Genomic DNA, 27,910 nt, shown 5'->3' with positions numbered 1-27,910 from the left:
AAATAATTAGTGTAAGCAAATTTATAGAGTGAGAAACTAGAATACAAATTATCAGTGGCTGGGGTGAGGATAAGAATGGGGAAGAGGGTTTAATTCTTAATTGGTATAGAATTTCTGTTTAGGGTGATGGAAAAGTTTGGGTAATGGAGAGTGGTGATTATAGCATAACATTGTCAATGTAACTTACACCACTGAGTTATATACTGAATGTGAATTACATATATAAATATGGTTAAAAGGGGAAAATTTTAGAACAAAAATTAATTTAAAAACATAGGACTATACATTACAATTAGTGAACCCTATTATAAATTATGAACTATAGTTAATTATAATATTTTTCATCAATTGTAACAAAGTTACCATACAGATGCAAAGTGTAATAATAGGGGAGACTGTGTGTGTGAGTGGGGTGTGTATGGAAACTGCATTTTCTGCATTGTTTTCCTGTAAACTGTTATTGGTTGATGACAGTTGTATTTACTTCCATTTTTGTAAGTGTTGCTATTGAATAATTTGCTTTAAAACTATCTGTTGTGAAATATGCTTTAGCTATCAACTTTTTATTTTGTAAAAGTAAAGAGACTTCAAGTACCTCAGGCATGACTATATTTAAATTGACACAAAGTTGTTAACTGCCTACTAGTTACAATGTTTCTAATGGAAACTATGTGTAAAAGACATATTTTATGTTCATGGTAGACCTTAAGGTTGGCCTGATACAAATATTGATTTTTAAAGGCAGAACATGTATTTTTAATTATTTCAATAATAAAAGTAGGGAAAATCTAGATTTCTAAACAGTTCTTGGTTAAAGACCTTTTAAGCAGAATTAACTTTAGTTAATAGAGGCTTATTTTACTTTTGCCTAAAACTTGAGTCATAGGATGGTAAAATTCTGGAAAACAAGCAATATATCAAGGATAACCTGCTAGGAGTTGTTTCTGTTCTATACTAGCATCTTCTATGACCATAGACAGAAAAAGAGTAATTGCCAATTCGTAGTAAATGCCAAACAGAATAACTGACTGGCAAAGAGCTCAGGAACAAGTTGACTTATTATTAAAATAGAGATAACCTCAGCTAGAATGATCATGATGAAGAAATTCTTATCTATGTACAGATATGTGGTTTGTTTAGATTGGTTAAGGGTACTTTTAAATCAGTGAATTCTGTGAAATCTTAATGATACATCTTTTCATATTATTTCCAGAGTACATAGGGAATTACACAAAAAACATTTTCTGGTATCACACACCCACTTAGATTTTCTAGACTGTTGATGTGTATTGTGAAGACTTCCTCTTTCACTAAGGTCAGAAAAATTAATATCTGGATTTATGGGTTCCACCCCTTGTGGTCTGCCGTGGAATTTCTTTAGCTTTAAGTAGGACTAGCCTCCACAATAAGTAAAGGTGTCTATTAGGAAATCAGTGGTCTTATAAGAATTATTTGCTTTCTCAACTGAAAAGCTCCTTACTAAAGATGTGTGCGGTGCCGTGATGACAGTTGGAACAACCTTTTCAAAGTCTGGCTTGTGACTTTGTAGATTGGTCCTAATATCTGAATCCTAAAGTCACAGAGTCAAGAAGGAATCTAGATTATCTTCCCCCTCATATCATCTCGGTTCTCCAACAAAGTCATTCTAGATTGAAAAGAGCTTATCTCCCACACACACAATGTGCATGGATTGCATGAACCCACATCAGTTTTAGGTAGTGAGTTTTATGAGTTCAAAGGAGAACAAGATCAGTCTGGATTGATTAGGTTAAAGAATAATAGCTTCAATTTAGAGGGAAAATCCTGTTTCAGATATCCAGTTAATTGTCCAAACAACCTTTCAAGACACATACTATTATCCCAATTCCACAAATTAAAAAAATGTAATTTTCCCAAATTACCCAGTTTGGGAGTAACAAAGTAATAAGCTTCTTAACCTTCAATGCTCATGCTTCTTTCTATCATATTAAATTATGAAATATGACTAAAATAATGTTTATTTGTGTGAATGTGCTCAGCCCAGATACTTGAAAATGGTAGCTTTCAGTAAATATTTGTTGAATCTGAGTCAGGATCTAAGTCAAATAACTACATCTGTATCATTCGTTTCCTAGTTAAACCTAGTTATCCACTTGTAATTTAATGTTTTTCTTTTGTTTCAATGAATTCTTAATCTAGAACCCCAATTCTTTATATTACATTACTTTCTCTAACCTCAGTACAGTAGGTAAATATATGGTGTTCTGTACGACAAACTCTATTTATTTAACAATAAATTCCTTGCTCCAAAGAAACCCAAATAAACTTTTCTCCATCTGAACTCTAATGCCAGATGATATACTTTCTTCTCAGAGACTTTGCAAGGCTGTGGGCATCTTCATTTTATTCTTTATTTCTCAGTTATACACAGAAAAGTCCTCTTTTTATGCCAGCAATATACACATGGAACTTCTTCAGTTTTCCCCAAATTTCTGAAGAACCAGAAAGCTAACAAGGGGGTAAAGGCAACTAAGGCTACATTTTACTAGAAGATGATAGTCACTGCCAGAACCTCATTCCCACCCAATACCCTCCTCACTTAGGTCATCCATGTGCCAAGATTCAAACAATAATATTGGTGAAGAGTGGAGGGAAGTGGGAGTGGAGGTGGCTTCCTCATATTCTCAGATTCCCTCTTTCCCAAGGTGGGTTTGGGGAATTTCATTAAGGCAGCATGAGAGGACAGCCTTCTCCCGATATGAGCAAATCATTTCTGACAAAGAGGTGGATAGTTTATTTTGTAAATGAAGTGGCTTATAAGATTAATATAAAAGTTCTCAAAAATGTACTATTAATGCCCAGTGTTCAGAAATTCTATTGGAGGATGAAAGTTTTTATGTCTTCCCCTTGGAGATTTGCCATGGCAGGATTTGATCATGAAGTTTAATATGAAAAATTATGACATGATACCAAATGAGGACAAGCAAGCCCTGGACTCTGGGGCTGTGTCAAGTGTCCCCAAGACCAACTGCAGTTTTAATGACCCGCTAGGAAGATTACTTAGTTGTGGCTATGACCCACTTAATCATGACCATGATTTATTACTGTGAAAGGATTCAAAGCACAATCAGCATAGGAACAGGGTAGAAGGGTAAAGTTCGAGACAGGCTTAAATTTGCACGAGTTTTTTCCCAGTGGAGTCACACAGGACACATTTCATTCCTTAGTAATGAATTTGACATGTGTGAAATGTTGTCATATCAGGAAGTCCATTATAAACTCAGTGCCTAGGGCTTTTACTGGTGGATGTTCACATAGGTGCCCTCTGCCTATCGGGTACCAAAATTTCAGACTCCCAGAAGGAAAGCAGGTATTCAACATAAACTATATTGTTTGCAGGAACAGTTTAGGTATAGTGAGCCATTCATATCATTTAAGGAATGATGGGAACCCTCGAGAAATCCAAGTTTCCAGAAGCCAGTCAAAGGTCAACCTTGCAAGAAGACTGTTCCATGAATAGCAGTCTCCGGCCTGCTATGTGAACTCTTCATGCACAGGGACCTAGAAGAAAGGCTGTCTTTGCTTTTGAGTTAAGAAAAGACTCAAGAGTTGAACAAATGAGACTGAAAAGGTCTTAGAGGGGGAATTCTCCTTTACCAACTGTTTATGTAGGAGGTAAAAAAGCCCTACTATATAATCAAACCACAGCTCTTAGCAGAGATTCTTGGTGTAGAGCAGACCAAAGGGAAATATCTTAGAGCATGCATTTTCATTGAGAGCAATACTGTCTCCAAGAGGATGAAAATTGGTTCTGGGGACCAGAAATCTTAAATGTTAGAATGGTTTGTGGCTCTCCAGAGGGTTATGATACATAAACGAATGTACAGTATATCTGCATTATTAAAATTTCATGGAGGAAAAGAATTGAAAGCAGGATCTCAAACATATTTTCACGCAGATGTTCATAGCACCATTATTCACACATGCTGAAGAATGGAAGCAATCCAAGTGCCCATCAACTGAAGAATGGATAAACAAAATGTGGCTCATATATACAATGAAATATTATTCCATTGTAAAAGGAATGAATTTCGGACATATGCGATAACATGAATGAACCTTGAAGACATCATGTTGAGTGAAATAAGCCAGACAGAAAAGGGCAAATATGATATGAACTCACTGTTGTGAAGTAGTGAACAAGTAAATTCATAGAGTCAGAAATTAGAATATAGACCAGAGGCCAGAGTCAGGGTAGGGAATGGGGAATTAATGCTTAAACCATGCAGAGTTTGGATGATGGAAAAGTTTTGCATCACATGAGGTGTGGTAGCACAAATTGTGAATATAATTAATACTGCATTACATGCTTGAATGTGTTAAAGGGGAAATTTTAAGTTGTATATCTATTACTAGAATAAAGTTTAAAAAAAAACATAGAAATTTCCAGTGCAAACAGGGAACTCTAATATGAACCATGGACTATAGCTCATAGTGCAATTATAATGTTCTTTCATTGGTTGTAACAAAGGTACTACACTAAGGCAAAGTGTTAATAATAGGAGAGGTATATGGGAATTCTGTATTTTCTGCATGACTGTTATGTAAACCTACAATTTCTCTTATTAAAAAATAGATCATGGAGGGAAGCTATTAGGGAAAAAATATCTAAAAAGTTTCTTTTGGGGATGCAAAAATGAAAAAGAAAAGGTTGAACAACATTTATCTTGAAGAGTGAGAAACCCAGTGAGGAGTGAGCTATGATAGCAGCTTTTGTTTTGGGGGGGAGAGATGTGAGTTGCCCTGCAGTCACATTTGCTTATTCTGTGAGTTTGGATAATCAGATATAATCAACATGTATCTCAGCACGTTAAAGTAGATTGAAGAAGGCAAATGTTTGTACCAGCTTCAGTCTCTGGATCACGTGGTGGGAAATGTGCTTGAATAAAACACTTCTCTCTCTCATGCACATAATTGTACAATTATACTGTGTATAACTGTACATAGTTTATCCCAAGAACTGTGGAAAATAGAAAGGAATTCATGTTCTAGCCTTTGCATTCCAGGAGTTTAAATATAGTTGGGTAAATATTATTTACACACTTGAACAAAACTTTTTAAATACAGTACGCTTCGTGCCAAATCAATAGCACAAGCAGGAAGTGAAGAGATACATGAGGGTGCGAAACCCTCTGTGGGCTGTGGAAGAATTCTGGGAGAATGGCAGCCTGGAAGGAGGGGAGGTGAGAGGACGTCACAGGATGGCACCAGTCTGGTGTGTTGCAGGGATGGGGACTCATAATGCCTTCATGTTCCATGGAATGGGGCTGAAAGTAGAGCTAGCCACCCCTAGAAAGGCCACCCGAAGTTTCCCTTTCAGGAGATGTCATCAGAGCAGAACCTTATCATTCTCTGCTCTTCCCACTGCACCTTTCTCTCTGGGCAGAGTAGATTCAGATTCTATGTTCCCAGATCCCCCCTGGCATTTCCATCTCTATGATTTTCTCACTCCATTCTATCATGAAACACATTTCCTCCCCACCCGTGTGAGACCCTCTCTACCTTCCGGACAATTCCTTCAGAGGTGGGCCGATGGATTCTGCCTCCTAGTTTGTTGCTCTTTGCCTCCAAGATACAGTGTGATGGTAGGTGTGTGAATATGAACTGTGAGCCCCAACCCTATTTTTTCTCTTTCCTCAGCAGTCAGGAAGATACCAGAGATACTCAAGACATTTCAAGACATATCCTCAGCTAGGGAGAACTGTGCAGGGTCAGCATGTCCACTGCCGTCCTCAGATGTGGTTGACCACCGAATCAGTTACTAATTGCCTTACCGAGCACGTCCAGTGCTTCTAAAGTCAAGAAGGTTTAGAGTCTGTGTATCTGTCCCCAGGCACAAGATCATGAATGCCGGTAAATGGACCTGGACCTTTCCCAAAGTCTATTTCAGACCTTGGGTGCTCTATGACGGTGGCTCTCAACCTTTTTGCACCATTGCATTCATGAAAGATGATGCTCACATTTCCTATTAAAGAAAGGGAGTCATTTATCTTCCTGTGATAGGTTAAAAAATGAATTATTTGCAGATTTCCATCCTTTAATTGTTATCAGTAATGGATTACTGCAACTCTTCTAGCAACTGATATGCTGCATAGCAAGTTGAATATAATGGTTCCAGAAATCTGAAACACAGAAGCAGATACAAAGGAAGTACTGTCTCTTTACTGGTTTAGCAATCCCAGTCTTTGAGTGTATTCCTTTATTTCTGGAATATAAGGTTCTAAATAATTTTCCTCTGGAGCATAGGGATCAAAATATGTTTCTTGTTTAGCTAGCAAGTAATGAATTTTGAAGAAATTTGAATTGCTTGTACCTAAATATGGCCAGTACCAATACCAAAACAATATAAGTAAATAAAGATCCCATCTATATAATTGGGCACAGCCTTCTTGATTATGACCTCTTTTGATATTTTAATGGATTTATTTTGAAATGAGATTAATGAAATGCTAACTGCACTGGGAACCACAGGGAGACAACAGAATTAGAGTACCTGGTCCTCGGGACAGCATGATGCATTAAAAATGTACATGGTCTATAAAGTCAGAGGAGAATTGGATTTTGAATTCTAAGCTTGGACACTTACTAATTTGAACACTGGGTGCATCAATGAATTGTTGTGGGCCTGTTTTCAGATCTGAGAGTGAAGATGATGCCCACCTCAAAGGCAAATTGTAGAAAGTATTAGGTGACCTACAACTCATGGCTACCTGCCAGATTCCAGCTAGCGGTGGCTCACCTCTTGCTTCTTCTTAATAAGCCCTGTTTGGGAGATCAGTATAAACAAAGCCTTCGTGAAGCTACAAGAGAGCAAAATTAAATGCAAACCAGTACCTCACAAGAGATATTCGTATGGTAACAGGTTTTAAAATCTCACACACAGTATGGAAGGGGTCCAGTTAGCAGTTGAAGGTACTAATTTCCCACAAACAAAATAGCATCCCTGAGTTGGGCTGTCAAAAGGAGGAGCCCCTTGAGGCTCTTTTATGTGTGTCCTTGGACTGGGGATTTTAATGCTTGTAGCTTTGTTTACTCACTGGACTGATTACATTTGCCTTAATTAGTGTGCTTGGGAATACCTTAGAGAAAAGACCTTAGAGAGAGTTCCAGGCTATAGCGAAGGTTACTTCTTTTTGAATTCCAGAGAGGACTCTTGCTTACTCTTCAAGCTGTTGCTAGGAGTCTCCTGATACCTTTGAATTGTAACAGTTGCACAGGGACTGACTGCAGGAGACCTCAAAAGTAGAAATACAATATCGAAAAAGTTCATCTCACTTTTCAGAAACAACTTTGTATTCAGATGCTTAAAGCTGAAAAAAAAAAAAAAAGAAGAAATGGAAAAGTTGTAGAAATGGCACAAATGATGGCACGGATATTCAGTGGTTTGGAAGCCCTCCTTATTAAGGGCTTTAAAGCCTCAGAGGAAAGGCCCTTGAACACTTTTCAGCAGTCATGTTTTCCCCAAATGATGAAGGGTTGTGCTAGAATAAAAAATATGTTAGCTAATGACCCCTGTGTAATATGCCATGTATTTATTAGTGATGACTATGTAGTTTATTCAAGCAAATGCTCTTTGAAGTGTGTCCTAATTCCATTTGTGCATTTGGTCGAAGCAAGAATAATTTGAATGTACTGATTGTCATCCTTGCCAATCTACTTCTTTTTGGTAGTTCAGCAGCCTTTATGCCTAACCTTGTGTTCTGAACCTACACAAGGCATTGATGTGGTTGGTCATAGTTAAAGCGTTTATCTAGTCTACCACCTTCCAATTATGCCATAAATATACACCTTTATTGTGAAACTGTTCTAGTTAGTACAATGAGTACATTTTCTTTATGGTTATTCATCTAGGTGAGTATATTCTAGAGCAAGACACTGTCCTTGGGCTCTCTTCATTAGGGTCTCTTTGTGGGCAGACTGTCCCTCAACTGATTGAGCTACCTCAACCCCCTTGAATGGAATCTGGGGTAGACTTGCCTCATGTACAATTCCAATTTTTATCAAATGGTTTAATAGCAAGGTTCTATGGTATTCCATTTGCTTCAGAATTAATTGTTTTTAATTGCCCATTAACACCTTGCATTTAAGAAGACAGATCAAAATATTATACCCAGGGATTACTTCAGAGTCTTACAAATAATGGGCACAACCCAGTATAATGTAACTTCTGGCATCAGTTCAAGATGAAAAATTACCCACCACAGTTCTTTGGCACATTAATAATTGTTTTAGGCTTTTAATACATTTTTTTTCCTGCCACTTTCCTTATCTCTCTTCCATCATAAAAAAAAAAAATCTTACAAGTGTTAATGGAGTATCTCTTATGTGCCAGGCACTGTGCCATGTGCTGGGCCCCATTGGGCCCCAGATCCCAGCACAGGAGTTCAAAGCCACAGAGACCCATGCAGCTCACCTGGACTCTGCCTCACTGGCTGCTGCCGCCTCCTCAAATCCTCTTCCCCTAGAGGGTATGGTTGACGCTAGCTGCTCCTCAGCCAACTTTTCATTGAACACTGTAGGCCCAAAAGCCAGGAAAGTGAGGGAGGAAAATACCCAAGATGTCAAAGCTGAAAGCATGATTCCATAGGAATTTAAATGCTGTCGGTTCATAAATATCATGTTCGCTGGTTGGAGCAGACATGCATATGGGCCTATTGAGTGGGCTACCATATTGATACTTTCTTGGCAAAAACTTTCTCTATGTGGAAAGGAAAGTTCTGCCTTCTGGTTGCATTGTATCATCCTGTCATCAACCTTGAACCCTGCCTGGCATACGTAATGGATGACAGAAAATTCATAGAGCATTTACTGAAAGGGCGAGGTGGGGGGTGGAAGTTGTATCGCCAGGGCCAGTGGCATTCCCTCAGCAATCAGCCTCCCGGTTATTTCTGTACAAATACTGTAATTACCTCATCTTTTGTAAACACAATAGAAGAGAGAGGGTGACAATCTGCAATATGTTGCAAATGTGCGAAGGGAAAGAAGATAGCTTTATGGCTGATGGCAACATTATGGAAATAAAAGAAAAATTAGCAGCAGAAGTACTGACATCCAACAGAGGGGGTATAATTAGTCTGTAAATTTCAAGTAATATATTTAGCAGATCATTAAAGAAGATGGTGCATTTTGCATAGGGAGCCTTTCTCACCTTTCCCTTTACATTTTGCTTACCTTAACTAGGAAAAAGAAAAAATCCAGCAGAAGTGAGATCTGCAGGGGCAATGTGAGATAAGAAGCATTCATAATGTTTGCACAGATGCAACTTGTAAAATCTCACGTAAAGAAATTCCGAAATATTAGTTCCTAAAATTGCATTAACTGTACCTATATCTGATATTTGAAATAGTTTTCCAACAGAAGTGAGACCTTCTTCTCCTTGCTTCATTCTCTGCATAGAGCTTGTCAGTCTTTTGTTTTCCCTGAAGCTTTTATCCTGCCAGTGTCCAATATGGCTGGGATGGAATCTGCTGTCATGAAAGGAGAAAGCATTCTATCCACTGCTGTCATTCAGGACTCTAATGAAACTGCTGTTTCCACCCAACTGTTTGCAAGCAACCCTGTGATCAGAAGTGCCAGTATTTATTGGCAATTTAAAGACAAATAGACTTAAAATTGGCTTGGCTCCAAGAATCATAAAACAACAGAAGGGTGGGGATGGGATCAAATCCTGTTTTGATCCTGGCATTAAGTAGTTGTGTGTTTTGTGGGTTCCTTTGCGCATCCCTTTGCCACTGTCATAGATCGAGTCACCTATTAGAGTACTCTTACAAATATTTATCAAATAAATTTTTATTTTCCTTGGGAAGACCCTTTCCAGCTATGGATCCACAGCATACCAAAGTCCCAAGCATCCAGTCATGCTTACTGGGATGTTTATTTATTGAGTGTTTTACTCTAACAGCCTGTAGGGTGGTGTTGGGGGGGATCTCATTTTTTTTTAATGAGCTGTTGGCACAGGCAGCCCCTGAGCATACAGCTGAGAGCCGTGGTGTTTTGTGAAGGCCAGAGCAGGGGAATATCCGAGAGGTTGGTAGGGGACAAGTGCTGGGGTTTCTTAGACAAGGTCTCTAGTCTCTGTGTTCTCACCCTCTGTACACCTTTGCTTTCCTACTTCCCCTCCCTTCCTCTAGCTCCTAGGATGCTGCTTAGTAGTGATGGCATCGTCACTCCAGCTGTTACATTTACACAGTGATTTGCAATAGGAAAACTAGACACTTTAAGGTCGGAAGAAGCCTACGAGTCTTGGGATTCACTGCCCATGGCACACATGAGTAAACCGAGGCCAAACAAGATTAAGAGACTTAGCAAAGGTTACAAAACAAGTTAGAGACATTGCTGGGCTTGGAGCCCAGGTACCTTGGCTCTGGGCCCTAGGCTATCTCATTAACTTCACCATAAAGATTTTAAAAAGAAACAGGAAACATAACACTTCTCCCTTTAACCTGGATCATGCCTCGATTCCCTGTACCTGCCTTACCTAACTGATCTCTCTTTTATGTACCTTGATGACCATGGAAGAGGAGGAAGGCCAGGAGAGGCTCTGAGAATTCTGAGGCCCTAGTGAATGGTTTGTCCCTACTCAGAGCTGAGGAAATAAATTTAGCTTTCCAGACTACTGTGTCTGCTTGTTCAGGGGAAGCACTGCACATACACCTCATACAAAGGGGTCCATTTGTATCAAAGACATATACTGTAATACCTTATGTGAAGGTGCACTGGTAGGAGATTCTGGTTCTCCTGTCCAGTAGCAAGCAGAACACAGGGACAGCATCCAGGCACATATTCCCTGACCCTGACATGTTTTGAGTTTCTCCTTGGGTTGCTTCTGGCCTGCTTGCAGCTCTCCCACCCTCGTCTGACTCAGGCCCAGTCATGTACATTGGGACAGGGAGGAGGTGGGAGGCTGGAGTGCATGCATCCTGAGTGTGTGTGGGTGGGCAAGAGTGTATGTGCATGTGGTGGGTCTGCAGCCAGCTGCCTCCTAGGGTTCTGGAACACGCCTCCAGGCAAAGCTTATTAAGGTATACAATCATATACTAACTCAAGTTTATTTTACTTTGGGAAGGACCGTCTTCTGCTAAAGGTGCCCTGTGGACTTTGTGGGGAGGAAGAGGCATTGGCATGTTCTTCACTTTAAGCATTGATTCATAAAACCATTGTCCCCTTTCAACTTCCACATTTCTCAAGCTAGAAACTGCTCCAGGCAACACCATGAGGGAAGTAAAGCTGGCTCTTCTTCAGGAATTCCATTTGCTTGTCTCTCCTCCTCACCTGAGCTGTGCCTTCTCCATCCCATGTCCCTCCATGACCTCAGGCTACCCTCTGCTGAGTCCAACTGAGTCTGCCTCAACCATTCTCTAATCTAGAAAGAGTAAATTTGTCTTATGTTCCATTGTTTTAGAATTCTGCTTACTTTTTGGTGCCAGAAAGTTAATTTGATAAATTAAACCTTTGAGTGTGTATATGTGTGTGTATATTTGGACATAGCTTAGTACATGGCCATTTGAGTTTGAATCTTGTCTTTAGTTATTATTAGCTATGTGACCTTGGGTAAGCCTCTTAATCTCTTAAGGTTCGGTTTCCTTGTATGTAAATATTTGGTAATACCCATCTCTTACACATTTAATAAATGGTAGTTTCTATAATTGTTCTTTCTTTTCTCTGATGGCTTGTATTAGGGGCTGAATGAGTTCTGCATTTTAACAATGCAATTGTGTGACTTACCAATAACTATATTTTCAATTCTCTTTAACTTTGATGGTTCATCACCTTTAAGATAAAGTCCTTACTTCTTTATATGATATGCAAAGCCTGATCTCTGCTTTCTTGCTCTGCCACATTTCTTTATACTCTGTATCCCACTTTACCATCTATAATTTCTCCCATATAACCATGCTGCTTCTGTGCTTTTGTCAAGGTGCTTTTGCCTAGAAAGACCTTTGCCTAGAAAGACTAGTTTCTTATCTCAAAGTTCTTTTATCTTGTAGGAATGCTTTTGGCTGCTGGTAACAGAAAACCTGTGGTTTAAACAAATTGGGGGTTATTTTTCCCATAGGACAAAAAACCTGGAGGTTGGCAGTGGCCAGCCACATCATCAAGGATTGAGGTTGTTTCCATCCTTCCATTAAGTCATCTTTAGCATGCTGGGATTTTCCTTCCTGTACTGTTTGCCTCAAGGTCACGAGATAGCAACTGTAACTACTTCCAAGAAGGAAGATAGAGGGAGGAATGACACTATCTGGTTTGTCCATTTTATTGGGAAAACAAGCTGTTTTCCAGAAATGTGGAGCAGATATCCACCGATGTCTCAATATCCATGGAGAATGAAACATGGTTACCATGGTTTACTTTGACCAATCATGGTCCATGGTCCAAAACTGGGTACTTTGCCACTATGGATAAAACTGGGATTTCATTTCTAAAGAAGAAAATGGAGTTGACTAGTAACTGAAAATCTAGCATTATGTCTACACTGATGATTTTTGAAGGCTAGAACCCAAAATATTGTTTTGGGGTCTGTAAACTTTCAGAGGTGGGATGCCAAATCACGGATGCCTCTCCATAGTTCACATTCTATCATTCTCAACTTTCTATATTTTATTAAGTTCTTTTCATTATCAAAGTAATGTATTCATTTCTGGACATACATTTATGTATGAAAATGGAAAATATCTAGAAGTTTAAGGAAGATGCCCATAACCCTACCACTTAGAACACATTTTGGTATATCTTCTTCTCATAGTTGACATGTTTATTTTTACATATTTGAGATGATATGTTATATACAAATTTGTAATCCTACCTATCTCAAAATTAGTTTCCTGTGTCACTAAAAACTTTTCATAAGCACTTTTTAATAGCTGCATAATAATTCATTAAGTGGATGTATTTGAACCATTCCCCTGCTGTTGATGATTTTGCTTCTCTCCAGTTTTTCTCTATGAAAAGTAATATTAGGATAATCATCTTTATGGATAACTTTTTTACAGTATTTCAAATTATTTCTTTAAGATAAATAGCCAGAATTAGCTTTACCGTGAAGGCCATGAGTATTTAAACCTTTTGATTCATATTTCTATAATGTATCCCCCAAAAGGTGTATAAATATGTACCCTACCAACAGTGTATGGGTTACTGTTTCATTGTAACATCACCAGCTTCAAGTTCTATTACTAGTTTATTATTTGATAAGGAGATATACTAAAACTGGTATCTCGATATTATTTTAATTTGTATTTCCTTGGTTACTTTGGGGGTTGTATCATTTTTCAGTTGTTTGATTAGACACATTTTCTACTTTGTGGTTTGTCTATCTACATGCATCCTTCAGTGTTCTATTGGGATCTTGCTATCTTTTTTCTTACTGATTTTGCATAACTGCTTCATATTATAAAGATAATAACCCTTTCCTATATTCAATGCTAACCTTTTCTCATTAATATTTGGTTCTTATCTTATATTTATATTGTCAAGAGTATATTCTCCTTTGTGATTTCTCTATTGCTTTTAAACTTACAAGGTCTTTTTTGCATCTAAATATTTAATAAATATTCACATGCTTCTTCAAATTTTTAGTGTATGAAAAATTTTAAATGTAGATTTATTCCTTTTTCAAGTTATAGCCACCTACTTTTTGCATTCTGAATAAATTATTTTAATCAGATAATAAGGTTGTTTCACCTAGCAGAGGTTGAGCTCAAATAGCCAGAGGAAGATAGAGGGGGGAGGCAGTACAGGAAGCAGAAAAAAACTAGAAAGGGAGGAAAGAAAACCATTGGGAGAAGGACCTTGGAAAGCTGGTGGGATAGCATTTCAGGGCCTTCTGTGACAGCAAGCATGGAATGATCCCCATTTGGGACAATCAAACAGTACTACAAAACTGCCTACAAAAACATATGCTCATGTTGGGCAAGCTACTGCCCTCATCACACCAGAACAGTTAAGGATGGATTTTCCCTTGTAATTGCTTTTCCATATCCTTCTCTTTAATCCCCACATACTTTAGACTATTATATGGCAATAATATACAACCTTTACAAGAACTTTGCCTTTGTAATCATCCAGCTATCAAGATGAGGCAGGAGACAGCAAAAACAGGAAGAGATCATCAGCCAGAAACCCCAAATTGCAGATGGGCTTGCACAGAAAGCTCTTACATTTTCTTAAAAGTCAATAGCATGTTTGTTCTGAGATAACGCTGTGCCCCTGGACACCAAGGCCATGCTGTGCTTCATGCCAAGCTGCTGTTTCTAAAGACAGAATGTCCCATCTGACTTCCCCAGGAAAGTTTGAAAAATAAGCCTGCAAGCTTATTTTTAAAAGGCCTTTAATGAATCTGTTCTGTGGCTAACTGGCCTACTCAGCTATTTCTAGGAGAGCTCCCTAAGGCAGAGTGAGAAGATGGGAAGAGTCTTTTGAGAAACCTTACAACAGTGGTTTGCCTTGTCACTTTTTCATGATGCTTCTAGAAAACTGCACACTGCTCTGTGAATCGGGTCCCAGAGTTCTGAGGCTGCCTTGTTTCCAGCTATCATTTGGTGTGTTATCCTGTTTCTCTGAGTTCAGACTCACTATGCACTATGGCAGGGATAAGACACTTACCTACTTTCCTATCTTTGTTTCCAAGGGCTGCCAGAGCAAAGTACCATAAGCTTGGTAGCTTAAAACAACAGAAGTATGTTACTCACAATTCTGGAGGCTAGAAGTCTCCAACAAGGTGTTGGTGGGGCCTTGTTCCCTCTGAAATCTGTGGGGAAAAGATCTGTTCCATGCCACTCTCCTGGCTTTTGGTGGCCCCAGGCACTTCTTGGCTTGTGGCAGTACACTTCCAATTTCTCTCTCATCACCCATTTTCTCTCTGTGTCTGTCTGTGTCCAAATTTCCTCTCCTTGTAAGGACAGCTTGGATCAGGACCCACCCTAATCCACTTTGGCCTCATCTCAACTAATTGCATCTTCACAGATGCTATTTCCAAACAAAAACACATTCATAGGATCAGGGGTTAGGACTTCAGCATATCTTTTGGGGGAGATACAATTCACCCCATAAAACTCACCATAATCATTTAGGAAATGCTCTAAGCTTTCTTATTTTGTTTCTCACTCTATACCACACTTCTTATTAACCTCCAAGGAGGCACTTGGTGTTTGACTCCTCACCAGCCACTGCCATTTCTTAAAGAACAGAATGACCAGGGCTGCCCTCCATCATGGACAGTAGTCCCAAAAGAAAAGAAATGGCCTTCTGGCCAGAAGGGGCTTAGTCCTAGTTAGAGTCAAACCACTTGTAGAAATCAGAGTGATGGAAGAGCTGCTATGCTCGTATCACTAGATATTAGCCCTAGAATGTACTTTCAGTGGCCTGAGATGCTTTAGTGTAGTATCAATTAAAGTACTTGCCTTTTTCCCTCGCACAGCCAGTGCAAGAGGAAAAGTCAATAATGTGTGTGCTAATTCAGCACACATTTTTGTTTTAGTCACAGTCTGGAGAACCTTGTGCAGGAGAGGGGAGGGCTCTTCTGTGAAGGCCTAACTCCAGACCTAGTTGCTTTCTGTGCTACCAAATTAACAATTTTATGGGTCCAGGTGCATCTCATTGACACACTGGAATTGGACACTTAGTAGATAACCTCTTTAAAAGACGTTTGCACATCGTCACACCTCAAAGATGAAGTGGTGTGGTTTTAGGGGAAAGAACATTGTTTGTAATAAAATTGTGTAAAGTTATGCAATCTGGGTCAAATGGATTAACCTGTTTGAACTTCATTAGGAAAACTGGGACAATCGTTCCCTTGCTAGATTCTTGTGAGGGTTAGAGAAAGTGTATGTAAAGTGCCTAGGCCAGGGCCAGGCCCAAAGTAGGTATTCAACACATCACAAGTAGAGGTATGGGTAAGAGCCATGCTAATAATAATAGTAGCATTTATTGAGTCTGCTAGGCACTGCTCTCAGACTATTACATGTATCCTTAAAAACAAAAGCAGACTAAGAGTGCATGTAAGTGATTGCACTGAGCAAAATGTCAGGAATCCATGCTAATTTCCATCTTCCAGTGTCCACCAATACTTTTCTCCTAGATGTTATGCTGTGAGATGCTGAGAGCATTTAGAGCTTCCTGTGCTGAATAGCTTAAATCAGTCGTTCTAAAGTGTGATTCATGGGCTCTGGAGGGTCCCTAAGGTGCTCTGCAAGTCAAAATTATCACTTAGTCATCATTTGCTGTTTTCACTGTGTTGATATGTGCACTGATAGTAAAAAGTGAGGGGGGTTGGGGAGGGTAAAACTGTAGGTACCTTAGCATGAAACAAGGCAGTGAGTGAACTTCTGCCATACTAGGTGTCATAGAATTCTTCATTGCCGTACAATCACAGTTAAAAACAAACAAAAAGTTTTTCTTAATAATGTCCTTGATGTATCAGTAAGAATTGTAAATTTTACTAAATCTTGATACCTCAGTAAAAAAAAAAAAAACAAAACAACAAAGGCAGAGACATTAGGCATACCTAAAAGGAAAACTGTTGTGCTACCTTTGCTCCTCCCACTATCCCAAATATGGAAGTATGAGGGTGACAGATGTATGACATTTTTCTCCATAATATACATATGAGAAGTCTTTGTACTTGAAGAAAGGAAACTCTCATAGTCTTTAGGGAGAACTTTCATTGCTGGAGAGAAAATTTAGGTTTAGGAAACAACAGCTGTCAGGGAGATTTTTAGATGTATTTTTTTTTATTTGAATTTTCATGGAAACTACATATAAATCTGAAAACCTGTTGTTCAGTTCTGTATCATGACACCTGCCTGGATTGGGAATGAATGCTGATCATGTTCGGAAAGACTTTTCATTTTACAAAGCAGTTGAACTCAAGTATTGTGAATTAACCAAAACTACTAATTGATTATCTACCAAAGTCCTCTGTGCGTAATGCACTGACAGGAAACATCACACATGCCCTCAAGGAGCCCATCATTCATTTCAGAAGATAACAATAATATGTGAAATAATTAACGGACGATTTAAGTGCCAAATATCAGGCACCCACTATACTTGCTAGATGATTTTAGAGAAAGGGGGATTCTGTCATGGTCAGAGTGCTCACTCAGGGCTAAGGGAGAAAGTCAGAACTGAGTAGGACTTTGAGAGATGGATGGGATTTATTTCTCAAAAGCAGGGAGGGAAAACTATTGGCAGGGAAGTTGACTTGAGTAAAAGCACAAAGTTAGAAATAAGCACCAGCTTTTGTGGGCCAGAGAGGAGGCTAGCCTTATTTGATTGGAGAGCTAGGTCTACTGAAAAGTAGTTTAAACTTGATTTGAGAACAAGGAAATAAGAAGCATTGCTTAGAGGGGTAAGAGAATGGAAGTGGGTTTTAGGGTAATTCACCGGTGCACTGCATGCAGAAGAGCTGGAAGTGGGAGACTGCTCAACTCTGATATGAGGTGGTGAGGGGTTTGGGTGAGTAAAATCACAATGGGAACCATGAGAGAAGGGTAGATAAGATGGCATTTTCAAGTTTAACCGAACTTGCTGATTGCCTAGGTAGTTCTTCTATAAGAAAGTCAAAGGGACTGTCCAAAAGGTTGAGAAGCTGGCTGTCTTTGGGATAAAATGGCAAGAACTGATTCAAGGGAGACTGTGTCGAATTTGAAGTGAGGCTAAGACTTCTAAGTGAGATATCCGATAACAATGATGTTATAATGCTGATTATGCTGCCCTTCAATGTTATAACATTTTACATTTACAGAGGTCATCTTGAGCAGTGAGCTAGATGGACAGGGAAATGAATATAAAACTTCCAAGAGGAAGTAGGACTAGAGGTTAAAGCTAAGGGAATCAGCAGAAGAGATGATATTTGAATCCACAAAACTGAATGAGGTTTCAAATGAAGAAGACTTAGGTCTGAAATCATTGAAGACTAAGAAGTAGTAGGGTCATTACTGAATGCGTCAGTATTGAAAGGTAGCTAAAGTATTGGTGTGTTAGGAAGGAAGGGAGGGGAGAGAGTAGGTATGAAGGAGATAGTATATTTTTGATATAGTGATTTCATTCTCACTAGCTTATTTTCTACTATTTTTGAGATAGTCATTTTCATTTTTATGGAACTCTTCTTGAACATGTTTTCATTATTAAGTTGAATGTACTTATGTACTTTTCTTTACATCATTTTTAGTATTTGTACCTTTTTAAATATGATTTTCATAGACACTGAAAAAATTAATGGATTCATGAACATAGAGCAATTAGTATCTCATAAACTACCATCAATCCCATAGACAGACATAAAAGGCTGGCTGGTAGAATGCACGTTAGCATTTAACCACCTCCGAATTTCTATCTCGTTAGTCTGTTAATCTCAACAAGTCAAAATAATGCTGGACAAGGCTGAGTGAGGTTGTAAATTGCAATCCTCATTGCGTAAAAATGAGGCATGTCTGACCAACTCTCTGGCCAGACATTCCTTTTTCACTCCGTCTTTTTCAGAATTTGCTCAGTTTTTAGAAAAGACAGTAGTGCTGTCTAATGTGTCTTCAAAAGTGAAGTTTCTCCTGGCCTTTCCATTTTCAGTGCTTACTGTTCTGGAACCTCTGTACATACGTTTGAAAGGAGTGCTAAAGCTCTTTTGGCCATTGCACAGCAACTGCTTCCTTCTGATTCTGTACAACCAAACAGAAAGTAATAATGCTCACCTGGGCCAGAAAGAATTGTATGCTCTGGATTCCATAGCTGAAGGCAGAGTAGACTGTAGACAAAGCAGAGAACTGAGCTTTCCAAAGGACAGTGTGTCATTTATATCCTAATTAGGAAAAAATAAACTTCAAAAGAAAGGTAAGAGAAAAATTCCTTAGAAACATTGGTTTGAGAAATATGGGTGATATAAAACTAGATCAATGATGTATGTATATAAATTATGGATATTTCAATAGTGAGTTATTAGAGAAGTTAGATAAGCTAATTACACATCATAGTTGTTGGAAAACACTAACTGAGAATAAACACATATATACAACTACATATTTGGTACCTCCACTTGGACAGGCATTTGTAAGCTTAATATGTCTTAAACTGAGTTTCCTATAGTTGTCCCCAGACCTGCTCCTCTTCATTCTGCCCTATCTCAGTTAACAACCAGTTCACCCTTGTGGTTGCTTAGGTCAAAACACAGGCTTCTCACTGCTCATGTCCTCCATAAGCCTCTATTATCCCTTGCATAGGTTATTGCAGTAATCTCCTAACATGTTCTGCTTTTGCCTTTGCCTCCTTATATTCTGTTCTCAACCCAGAAGTTCATCACCTTGGCTTTAGAGGGAGTGGGGGTAAAAGTCAGTTGGACACTATTTCTGCACATATGGATAAAATTATGAGAGCCTCAGCCTACTGATTGCAATAAGGATGGAGGAGAGGAAGGATTCAAAGTATGTTTAGTGATACATGACCTAAGAAAGAAGGTAGAATCTAGTGTGGCTTCTCAGATTCTGGTTTGATTGACCAGTTGATGATTCATTCATAGAAATAGGCAGTACAGTATAAGAAGAAATAATAGATATGGGGATAGGTTTCAGTTTAGAAAATACTTTGATAACTTTGGATTATCCAGGTAAAGTACACAGCTTGATAAACAGGCCTTGGCCTCAGGAGAGAGTTCTGGGCTGGAGACATAGAACTGGGCATCATTTGTGACTTTGGGTTACCTTTGAGGAAATGATTTAGAATTCTTGGATACTCAGTTTAGGTAAAGGGGCATATTTTGCAAGAAAACTATAAGGTTAAAAGAAATATATGTAAAATTCCTACTATAGAGCTTGACACATGGTAGAGGCTTAATAAATGCCCAAGTGATTGGTTATGCTTAGTAGTATTATTATTGGCAGTTGAATCCATGAATATAGATGAGATTCTACAACCAAGAGAGCACATAGGGTAAAAAAGAGAGTCAAGTCCCCTGGAACCAGTGGAGGAACCAGTTGAACTTAAGAGCCTGTCCATATAAAGTTCTGTGGAACAGCCATTACTCAAATAAGAAGAGCTTTCCCTGCTGCATCTATCCTGAGCAGCCCTGGGCCCCTGGAAACTGTTATGTAAAACAGTATCTGTACTGGGGAAAAAACTAGCAATGCTCAGCATTGGTCTAAGAACCCATCAGTTTCTCCTACAAGCTGCTATTACCCATCCCTACTCTGTAGTATGATATGAATTCTGAACTGTATAATTTCAAAGAGGGGTGGTCCAAACGGATGGGCATCAGGAGACTGAGAAGCAAGAGAGAAAAATCCTGACTTCTCTACTTCCTTTTTTCAATATATTTGGATTATACTTATTTATTTCCTTTTGATCTTCTTAAAATTCAAGCTGATCTTTCTAGTAAGGGGACTTCTGTATATACGTTAGAAGCAATTAAGATATGGGGTGGGAAGCATTGAGGGTACCCCTGGATTGCATGAGACCCCTTGGACAAAATTTGAAGAATTGGTATGGTAGGACAAGCAGTAATAAGGAAGCAGCAGTCAACTTTCTTAGCTGCCTTCTCCCACCTAAAGTTGTTCCCTTTAGAGGAACTTACTCCTTAGAAGATATTCAGGGAGGAGCCATTTTCCTTAAATTATAATCTATGGAGAGGAGGTCCATCTACCTTTAAGAACTACATTCTTGATCCATTTTGAAATTCTATGCATACAATATCCATGTTTCTAAAGTATTGTGGGACTTCAAATGACTGAAGTCTTTAAAAAATGATGGATTTTACAAAATCCTCTTCACCATAGTATGTCAATGCTTCAGATAATTTTGGTAATTCCTATCTAGCAGTTCCTAACAGTTATTTTTATACTGTGTAGTCCTTAATAACTTTTGGTAAGTTTTTTTTTTATGATGGTTCCTGTCAAGAGAATGTTTAAAATGTTGTTCCCTTTCCTCTCTGCTCTTGATTCATACTGCTCCTTTGAGAACCAAATACTAAAATCTATTTCTATAACGATTTTTCTTTCTCCCTTGTAAGAACATTTACTTGTTATTGGTGAGTAATTGGGGTTGACTTGAGTTTCATTGTAGTAAAGAGCACAGCAGTGTGTTTTAGCAAAGTAAAGCCCATGAAGAGAATTCCTTGAAAATGGAAATAAAGAATTAGTGTCAAAGAAAACTAAAACCTGGCAGACGTCAAATCTGGAGGAAACTGCAGCCTTGAATCCATATGTGTTTTAACACACCAATGTTTCCATGTAAGAAACATTGCTTTCGGGTAAGCAACATCATATTTGACTTAGTTTTGAACTCATTTTTAAATGATCTCTTCCAGAGTTCTGGGACCAGCAGTGACCTTCAAAGTGAGATCCAATATCCAAAATGTGACAACTGCAGATGTTGCCAAGGCAGCAGGTAAGGCCATTTTGATGCTCAGACACACACACACACACACACACACACACACTCACCAATCAGGGAAGAGAAAAGTAAGCAGTGTAAAATAGCCCAGAAGAAAGTACACAGTTTCCCGTGGCAGATTGATATTTAACGAAGGAGACAGTGAGGGGTTAGAGGCAGTGATGGGAAATTGAAGTATAACATCCCAGAGTCAATTAACATTGCTGGGACTTCATTGTTTGGAGAGGGACTGGATTAAAGTGAAATGCAGACATGGCTTCAAATGGAAGACAGGTGACCATGGTGCTATATTTGAGAGATGAAAAGGCTAGCTTTTGAAGAAAAGCAAGGATTTGGTATCTGTAGTAACCCCAGTGTGAGCAGAACAAGTGCAATTTTGCTTTGAGGTTTTTCATTGTGTATCAGACAAGAAGCGCAAACTGGTTTTACTTTTATCCATCCTGGATAGAGACATAGTTCAGGACCTGGAAGGTTTAAATAAAAACTTAGTAACTTCTGTATAGTTTCATTATTTAGATCACAAGTTGCTGATCATTCCTAATCATATATTTGTGAAATATATTTGTTGATAGGGCTTCAGTCAGCTTTTTTTTTTTATGTAATTGGTATTGTTATTCAAAAGTTCTAACTAGAACCTTTAAGAACAAAAATGTAAATATTTTTTGCATTTTCCTAAACACAGTTTGGTCTCATTTTAATTACTGAAAGTCTTTGTAAACTGCATTATACAATCTTTCTGCCTAGTAAGCAAAATATAGAAAACAGAACCTTAGCTTGATGATTTTCAGTCCTTGGGATTAGCCAGTAGTTAGGACTCTTCAGTATTTATAAACATTTATATGAGATTGGACTGAATGTGCCTTGACCCATGTACACAGCAGAAAATTGCTGTTTGTTTTAGTGAATCATTTATGTGAACTACTCTTTACTGAAATTTAAGTGTTTTTATCTAAAGTAAAATATAGCAGAATATTCTGAATGATTTAGGGACTTGCATACTTAGTTTTTATAGATTGAGGTCATAGTAACTTGAAATTTCTTCATGAATTGAGGTTTCACTGGATTGAGGTCATAGTACCTTAAAATTTCTTTATCCAATAGTAGTAAACAAGGTACAAAAAACTGCTATACCCTGTTTAATGGAATAAACTATGTGATCTATTTTAATCACTGTTGGATTTTTTGTTTGTTTAACTTTTTGTGGGAACATATATACAACTCAGAATTTCCCATTTTAAGCACTTTCAAGTGTACAATTCATTGATATTAATTACATCCATTATCTTGTGCAACCATCACCACCATCCGTTACCCAGACTTTTTCATCTTCCCAAAACAGAGCTCTGTACCCAAAACAATAATTCTCAATTTCTTCCCCCTTTTCCCCAACCCTAGCCTCTGATAACTTGTACTCTACTTTCTGTCTCTATGAATTTGCTTATTCTAAGTACCTCACACAAATGGAATCATACAATATTTGTCTGCTGTTGGTGTTTATTTATAGGATATCTATAAGTAAAGATATGTGCCCTTAGTAATTCTTATTTACTTGAAGGTATTGATTTTGGGACATGGATTTTTGGTTAAAAAATAATTCTTTGAAAAGCTGTACTGAACTGCAGCGATCTTATGCATCCAATCTTTGTAAAGAGCTGAACTCCTCAGGCTTCAATTCATTGTCATAGTCCATTGTAAGGGATATGGAACCTGAGATACAACTCGGAAAGGTAGTAAAGTATCATCACTTAAGCCTAGCCAATTTGAAGTGGCCTTGATGAAAGGAAACTGGTAGATTACGTTCTAAATTCTATGCTATCTGGAGAAACAGTAGAATTTCTGTATTAATGGATTGGGTCCCTTGGGCTACAGAGTCTCTCCTTCCAGCAACATTTATTTTACTCATGCTAGTCCTCAACATAAGTGATCATTTGGACATATTTAAGATCATACCAGTCATCAGTTTTTATGCAGAAATGCATTAACGATTGCTCCACAATTAGCAATTCATACCACTACTGGGAAGCAATACTTATAAATTAGATTTGCTGGAATTTAAGGATGCTATGAATGGAATACAATGCAATGCCATCTCTTTCATCTTTTTGTAATTATGACAATAAGCTCAATGACCACAGTTTTTCATTTATTTTATTGCTTTCTAGGGAAAATGAGGTTGATTATTTGGAATCTAGTTCCTAGGTAATTTTAAATGTGTTCATTTCTTATGTGCTAAAGTGCTATATTAAGGGGGAAATTGCATATAAGATGTAGGATATATGAGCCTTATATCAACCATTTAATAAATATTTGCATATGCTCAATCATACTCATACATTTGTATTAACTCTTACAGTTGTTCAAGCCACAATGTTTCTTGCTTATTATATATGTGCAAAATTGATAATATATGTACATATTTTAAAACAAATTAGTCATTTTATATTTTGAATAATTTCATGGCATTATTAATGTACCTGATACTATAGGAAAAAGGTTATGAAAAGTAAGTTTGTGGCCTTAAGAATCTTAGTTTGACAAAGTATAATAGGCTCCATACCCATGTGTTGGGATAGCTTTTGACAACCCAAAGAGAGATGATCTTTCACTGAGTGGCAGTGTCCAAATAGCCACAGCCTTCCATGTAATAACAAAGAAGAATTTTGAACTCCGAAGGAGTTTCTTTGTGTGTTTTCTGATTTTAAAGATGACTTGGGATCTTAATAATATAATTCCAATCCACTTGATATCATTGGTGGAACACATTTTAGGTAGACTGGTGGTATAACCGTGCAAGTTTTCAACCTGAAAAACTTAATAGACCCTTCTTTTGAAATTATTTCTGTTATTATGTGCTGCCAGCATTTTTAAGCTGCCTGCAAATCCAGCTGACTGTTTGCATTTGGTTTCCCCAAGGGGCTTAATGACACTACACTCTAGATATCTTTTGTTATTGTTAATGAAGGGAGACATATCCTAGTGATGGAATTTAAAGTGCATTTATTTGGGTAATTTTATACACAATGAAACAAAAACTTGATGAATGGGCATATAGTTAATACTATGTTAGTCACCATCAAATACCATGTAATATTTATGCTGAATGATAAATGCAGCTGGTCTTCAAATTCAGAATCTCTTCAATATATTAGGCAATTCTTTTCCGGAAATTTTCCTTGATTTATAAATTTAAGTATGAGCATACGGTATTAGTGAATATTGAAGTAAGTCAGTCCTGCACAAAGTGGCACTTACTATATTGCAAATATATATATAAATAATGCAACTGGTAGTTACCTTTAATCTTTGTGTCCAAGTCATCTAGTCAAACTGGCAGAACAGAAAAGTCCTGTTTTACTCTTCATTTTCCTAGTATTTTATACTTAAATAGTGTATTTTAATCCATGATTTTCATTTCTCCTTTTAGAGAAAATGCAATTAATCATCTTTTAGGGGAAAAAAATTGCTTTTGCTCCTGTCTACCCCTAAATAGAGACCCCTACTGAATAATCTTTTGGATTGTCTGTGATTTATTGCCAGGAGTTATATTGCATTCACTGTTCCACTTCCATTCCTGCCCCCAAGATCAGACTGTCCCTATAACCATTCCCTCTACTGGTACTGGAGAGGTTGCATTTTTAGTGCTTAGCATCTATTTGATGGTGTGTTTGATTCATCTGCTAACTTTTCAGCAAGTGGCATGGCCTAACCTTAGCCCTTTGTCTGACCCCTTTGTTCTTAGTGTAAATCAGTTGACTCTTTCCTAATGGAAGCCCCTCAAATTTGGCATTTGGCTACCATTTTTTCTTTCGTCTTGTCAGAAAGACGGCATATGTCATTTCATGACTTTTCATGAACTTCTTCTTGTGTCCAAATAATCTGACTTCTTTAGCCTCCTCTAACATCACCTGCTTAGCATCCCCACAAAGTTATGGTAGGCACATCTAAGCAGAGAGATTCTCATCTTCTGCTTGGCAGAAATGTTCCTGGATGGACAGTCTGTTCACAGATGTTTGGAGACCTCCCCTTCCTGAACTTGTCAAGCTCTTCCTCCTTCATGTTATTACTTAACCCTTGTTTCTAGGCTAAAAGTGTGTACCATTGTATAACAATGAGGAACACTGTGGAAAACAAAGTTGGCTATTCTATTGAGATAAAAAAATAGTTTATTTATTCTTACAAAAAAAAAGTCAAATCTAGGTCTCCTAGAATGATTAAGTGGAAAAGGTATGGGTTATTCAGTGTTTCTTTGACATGCCCATTATTTTGGTTTAGCCAGTGGATGTCTAAGTCTGGTCCCCAGATCAATAACATCAGCACCACCTGGAAAATTGTTAGGCATGAAAATTCCTGGGGCTGCACCTCATGACTGCTCACTTAGATACTCTGAGGGAAGGGACTCAGTGATTTGTGTTTAGCAAACCCTCCAGGAGATTCTGATGCCTACGAAAGTTTGTTGACCACACACCTTTCTGGAGGCCACATGCCTTGTTGGAGATCCTTGGTGCTAGAATTTAGGGATTTCTGAGGAGGACTGAGAGGATCCAGAAGACTTCAAAAGCAAAGTATGCATGGTGGTAGGTTAATGGTTCTTCCTATTACCATAGAATAACTTTCACCAGCCTGGCTCCTGTGCACATTTTTCTTTTGTCAGAACTCATTTTATAATTTAAGAGTTCTTTGGTTGTACTTATTCGTCACATCAAACAAAGGAAAGTTGACATTGTGTTTATCTTTCACGACATGAAGATCCAGCTATGTTTCTTTTTTAGAGAAGGAAGAAAAGAGTAAGCCAAAGATTGTGTAGTGATCCTCGCTTAAGATTTGGAATGAAAAATATTGGGATTTATTGTTGTTTTAGTTTGTAAAAGCTGCCTGAATGCAACATACCAGAATTGAAATGACTTTAAAAAAGGAGAATTTAAGAAGTTACAAGTTTACAGTTTTAAGGCTGTGAAAATCTCCAAATTAAGGCACGGCTATAAAGATGTCCAAACTAAGATATCCAAGGAAAGTACTTTGGCTTAAGAAGGCTGATGATGTTCAGGGTTTCTCTCTCAGCTGGAAAAGCACATGATGATGTCTGCTAGCTTTCTCTCCAGACTTCTTTAATGGCTTCCCTAGGGACATTTTCTTTCTTCATCTCTAAAGATACTGGTTGTGTGAGTTCTATTGGTTCTCTAGTTTTTTCCAAAATGATCCTGCTTAAAGGACTCCAGTAAGCAATCCCATCATGAATGGGTGGAGATACATCTCTATGGAAACCATTTCATCAAAAGTTATCACCCACAAATGGGTAGGTTACATTTCCATGGAAACAATAAAAAAGATCCAACTCAGCAATATTGAATGAGGAATAAAGGGCATGGCTTTTCTGGGGTACATAATAGCTTCAAACCAGCACAATTGTCTTAAATAGCCCAGAACCACAATTTGCAATAGGAAAGAATTTGCATGAAGTGTATTGACTTGGACTCATCTAGGCTTGATTTTGGATCAGTAGTGAAAGTGTTGTTTTTGTCAGCCAACATGTTTTCCTTGGGATAATAATACTTTTCCACTTGCAGGGCTTGCACTCATGCCAAGCTCATCTTACCTCATTCTTCTTGGACACATTTACTACCCGAGCACATCCATGAGATTAGATCCACGGTTACCCAGAAAGAGAGGCTCTTTATTCTGATGGACAATGAGTGTGAAATTCTAAGCCTCAGCTGCCAACAATGATATTTCCCACCCTGAGATGTGAGGCCATCTGAGAAGGAAGGCTGAACACATAGAGAAGCAGGAATGAGACATGACAATAGAAACCAGGTGCTTGAATCTAGACATAAATCCCTGTGTCCAGGCAGGGGGCTCCTGGGTGCAGAAAGAACCCTTGGTCCAGACAGACCTGAAATCAGACTCACCTCTTCCCCTCCCAAAGGATAACTTTCACTGCAAGTTTAAGTATATGTCATTGTATTCAAATATTTTAAGTGACTGTGGGATGTGGATTTAAGAATAGTATGGCTTGAAGACTCAAAACCTGCATTCAATCCCAGTTCTGTTACTTTCTAGCAGAATACTCTGTTCCCTAAACTCTCAGGGCCTCAGTTTGTTGAAGTATAAATGAAGGTGACATTTATGCTGTGAAGAGGAAATTTGATAATGACACAGGCAAATATCTTACTTTGGGAAGGTATTCAATATATTTTGGTTTCTTTTCTTCTTTTAAGTATAGATGGGTGGAGGGTGTTTCTGAAATTACCTTCCTTTCTTTCACCCCTACCATTCTAGAGCATTTTACTCAGAATCTTCAGGGACGAGCCAGAAAGGAAAATGGAGTCCCTGAATTTCTTCCTGGTGTGTTACTAGTATTTTATAAATGATAACACTATAGTCAGGTCTCCCAGCCACCAGGAGAGGTCTGACTTCTGTCTCCCCAAAGAGTCTATGTTCTGTGTCCTCCTCTGATGCAGCAACAACTGAAAATGGTGCGAGTTCCCATGCATTAAGT

The 27,910-nt window shown here is 38.2% G+C and overlaps 1 protein-coding gene across 2 annotated transcripts in view; it reads left to right on the top strand.

Moving 5' to 3' along the window:
* PTPRN2 (protein tyrosine phosphatase receptor type N2) overlaps nt 1–27,910 on the top strand; it is a 1,272,212-nt gene that overhangs the window by 618,487 nt on the left and 625,815 nt on the right. For both annotated transcript variants that reach the window (XM_077151559.1, XM_077151568.1), the window contains one exon: nt 21,329–21,408. In XM_077151559.1, the coding sequence (XP_077007674.1) occupies nt 21,329–21,408 (80 nt within the window). The remainder of the gene's footprint in view (nt 1–21,328; nt 21,409–27,910) is intronic.

Source organism: Tamandua tetradactyla, chromosome 1 (assembly GCF_023851605.1).
Source record: "Tamandua tetradactyla isolate mTamTet1 chromosome 1, mTamTet1.pri, whole genome shotgun sequence".
Lineage (NCBI taxonomy): Eukaryota > Metazoa > Chordata > Mammalia > Pilosa > Myrmecophagidae > Tamandua > Tamandua tetradactyla.
The sequence above is the reverse complement of the archived record's forward strand: the minus strand, read 5'-3'. Positions and strand labels throughout refer to the sequence as shown.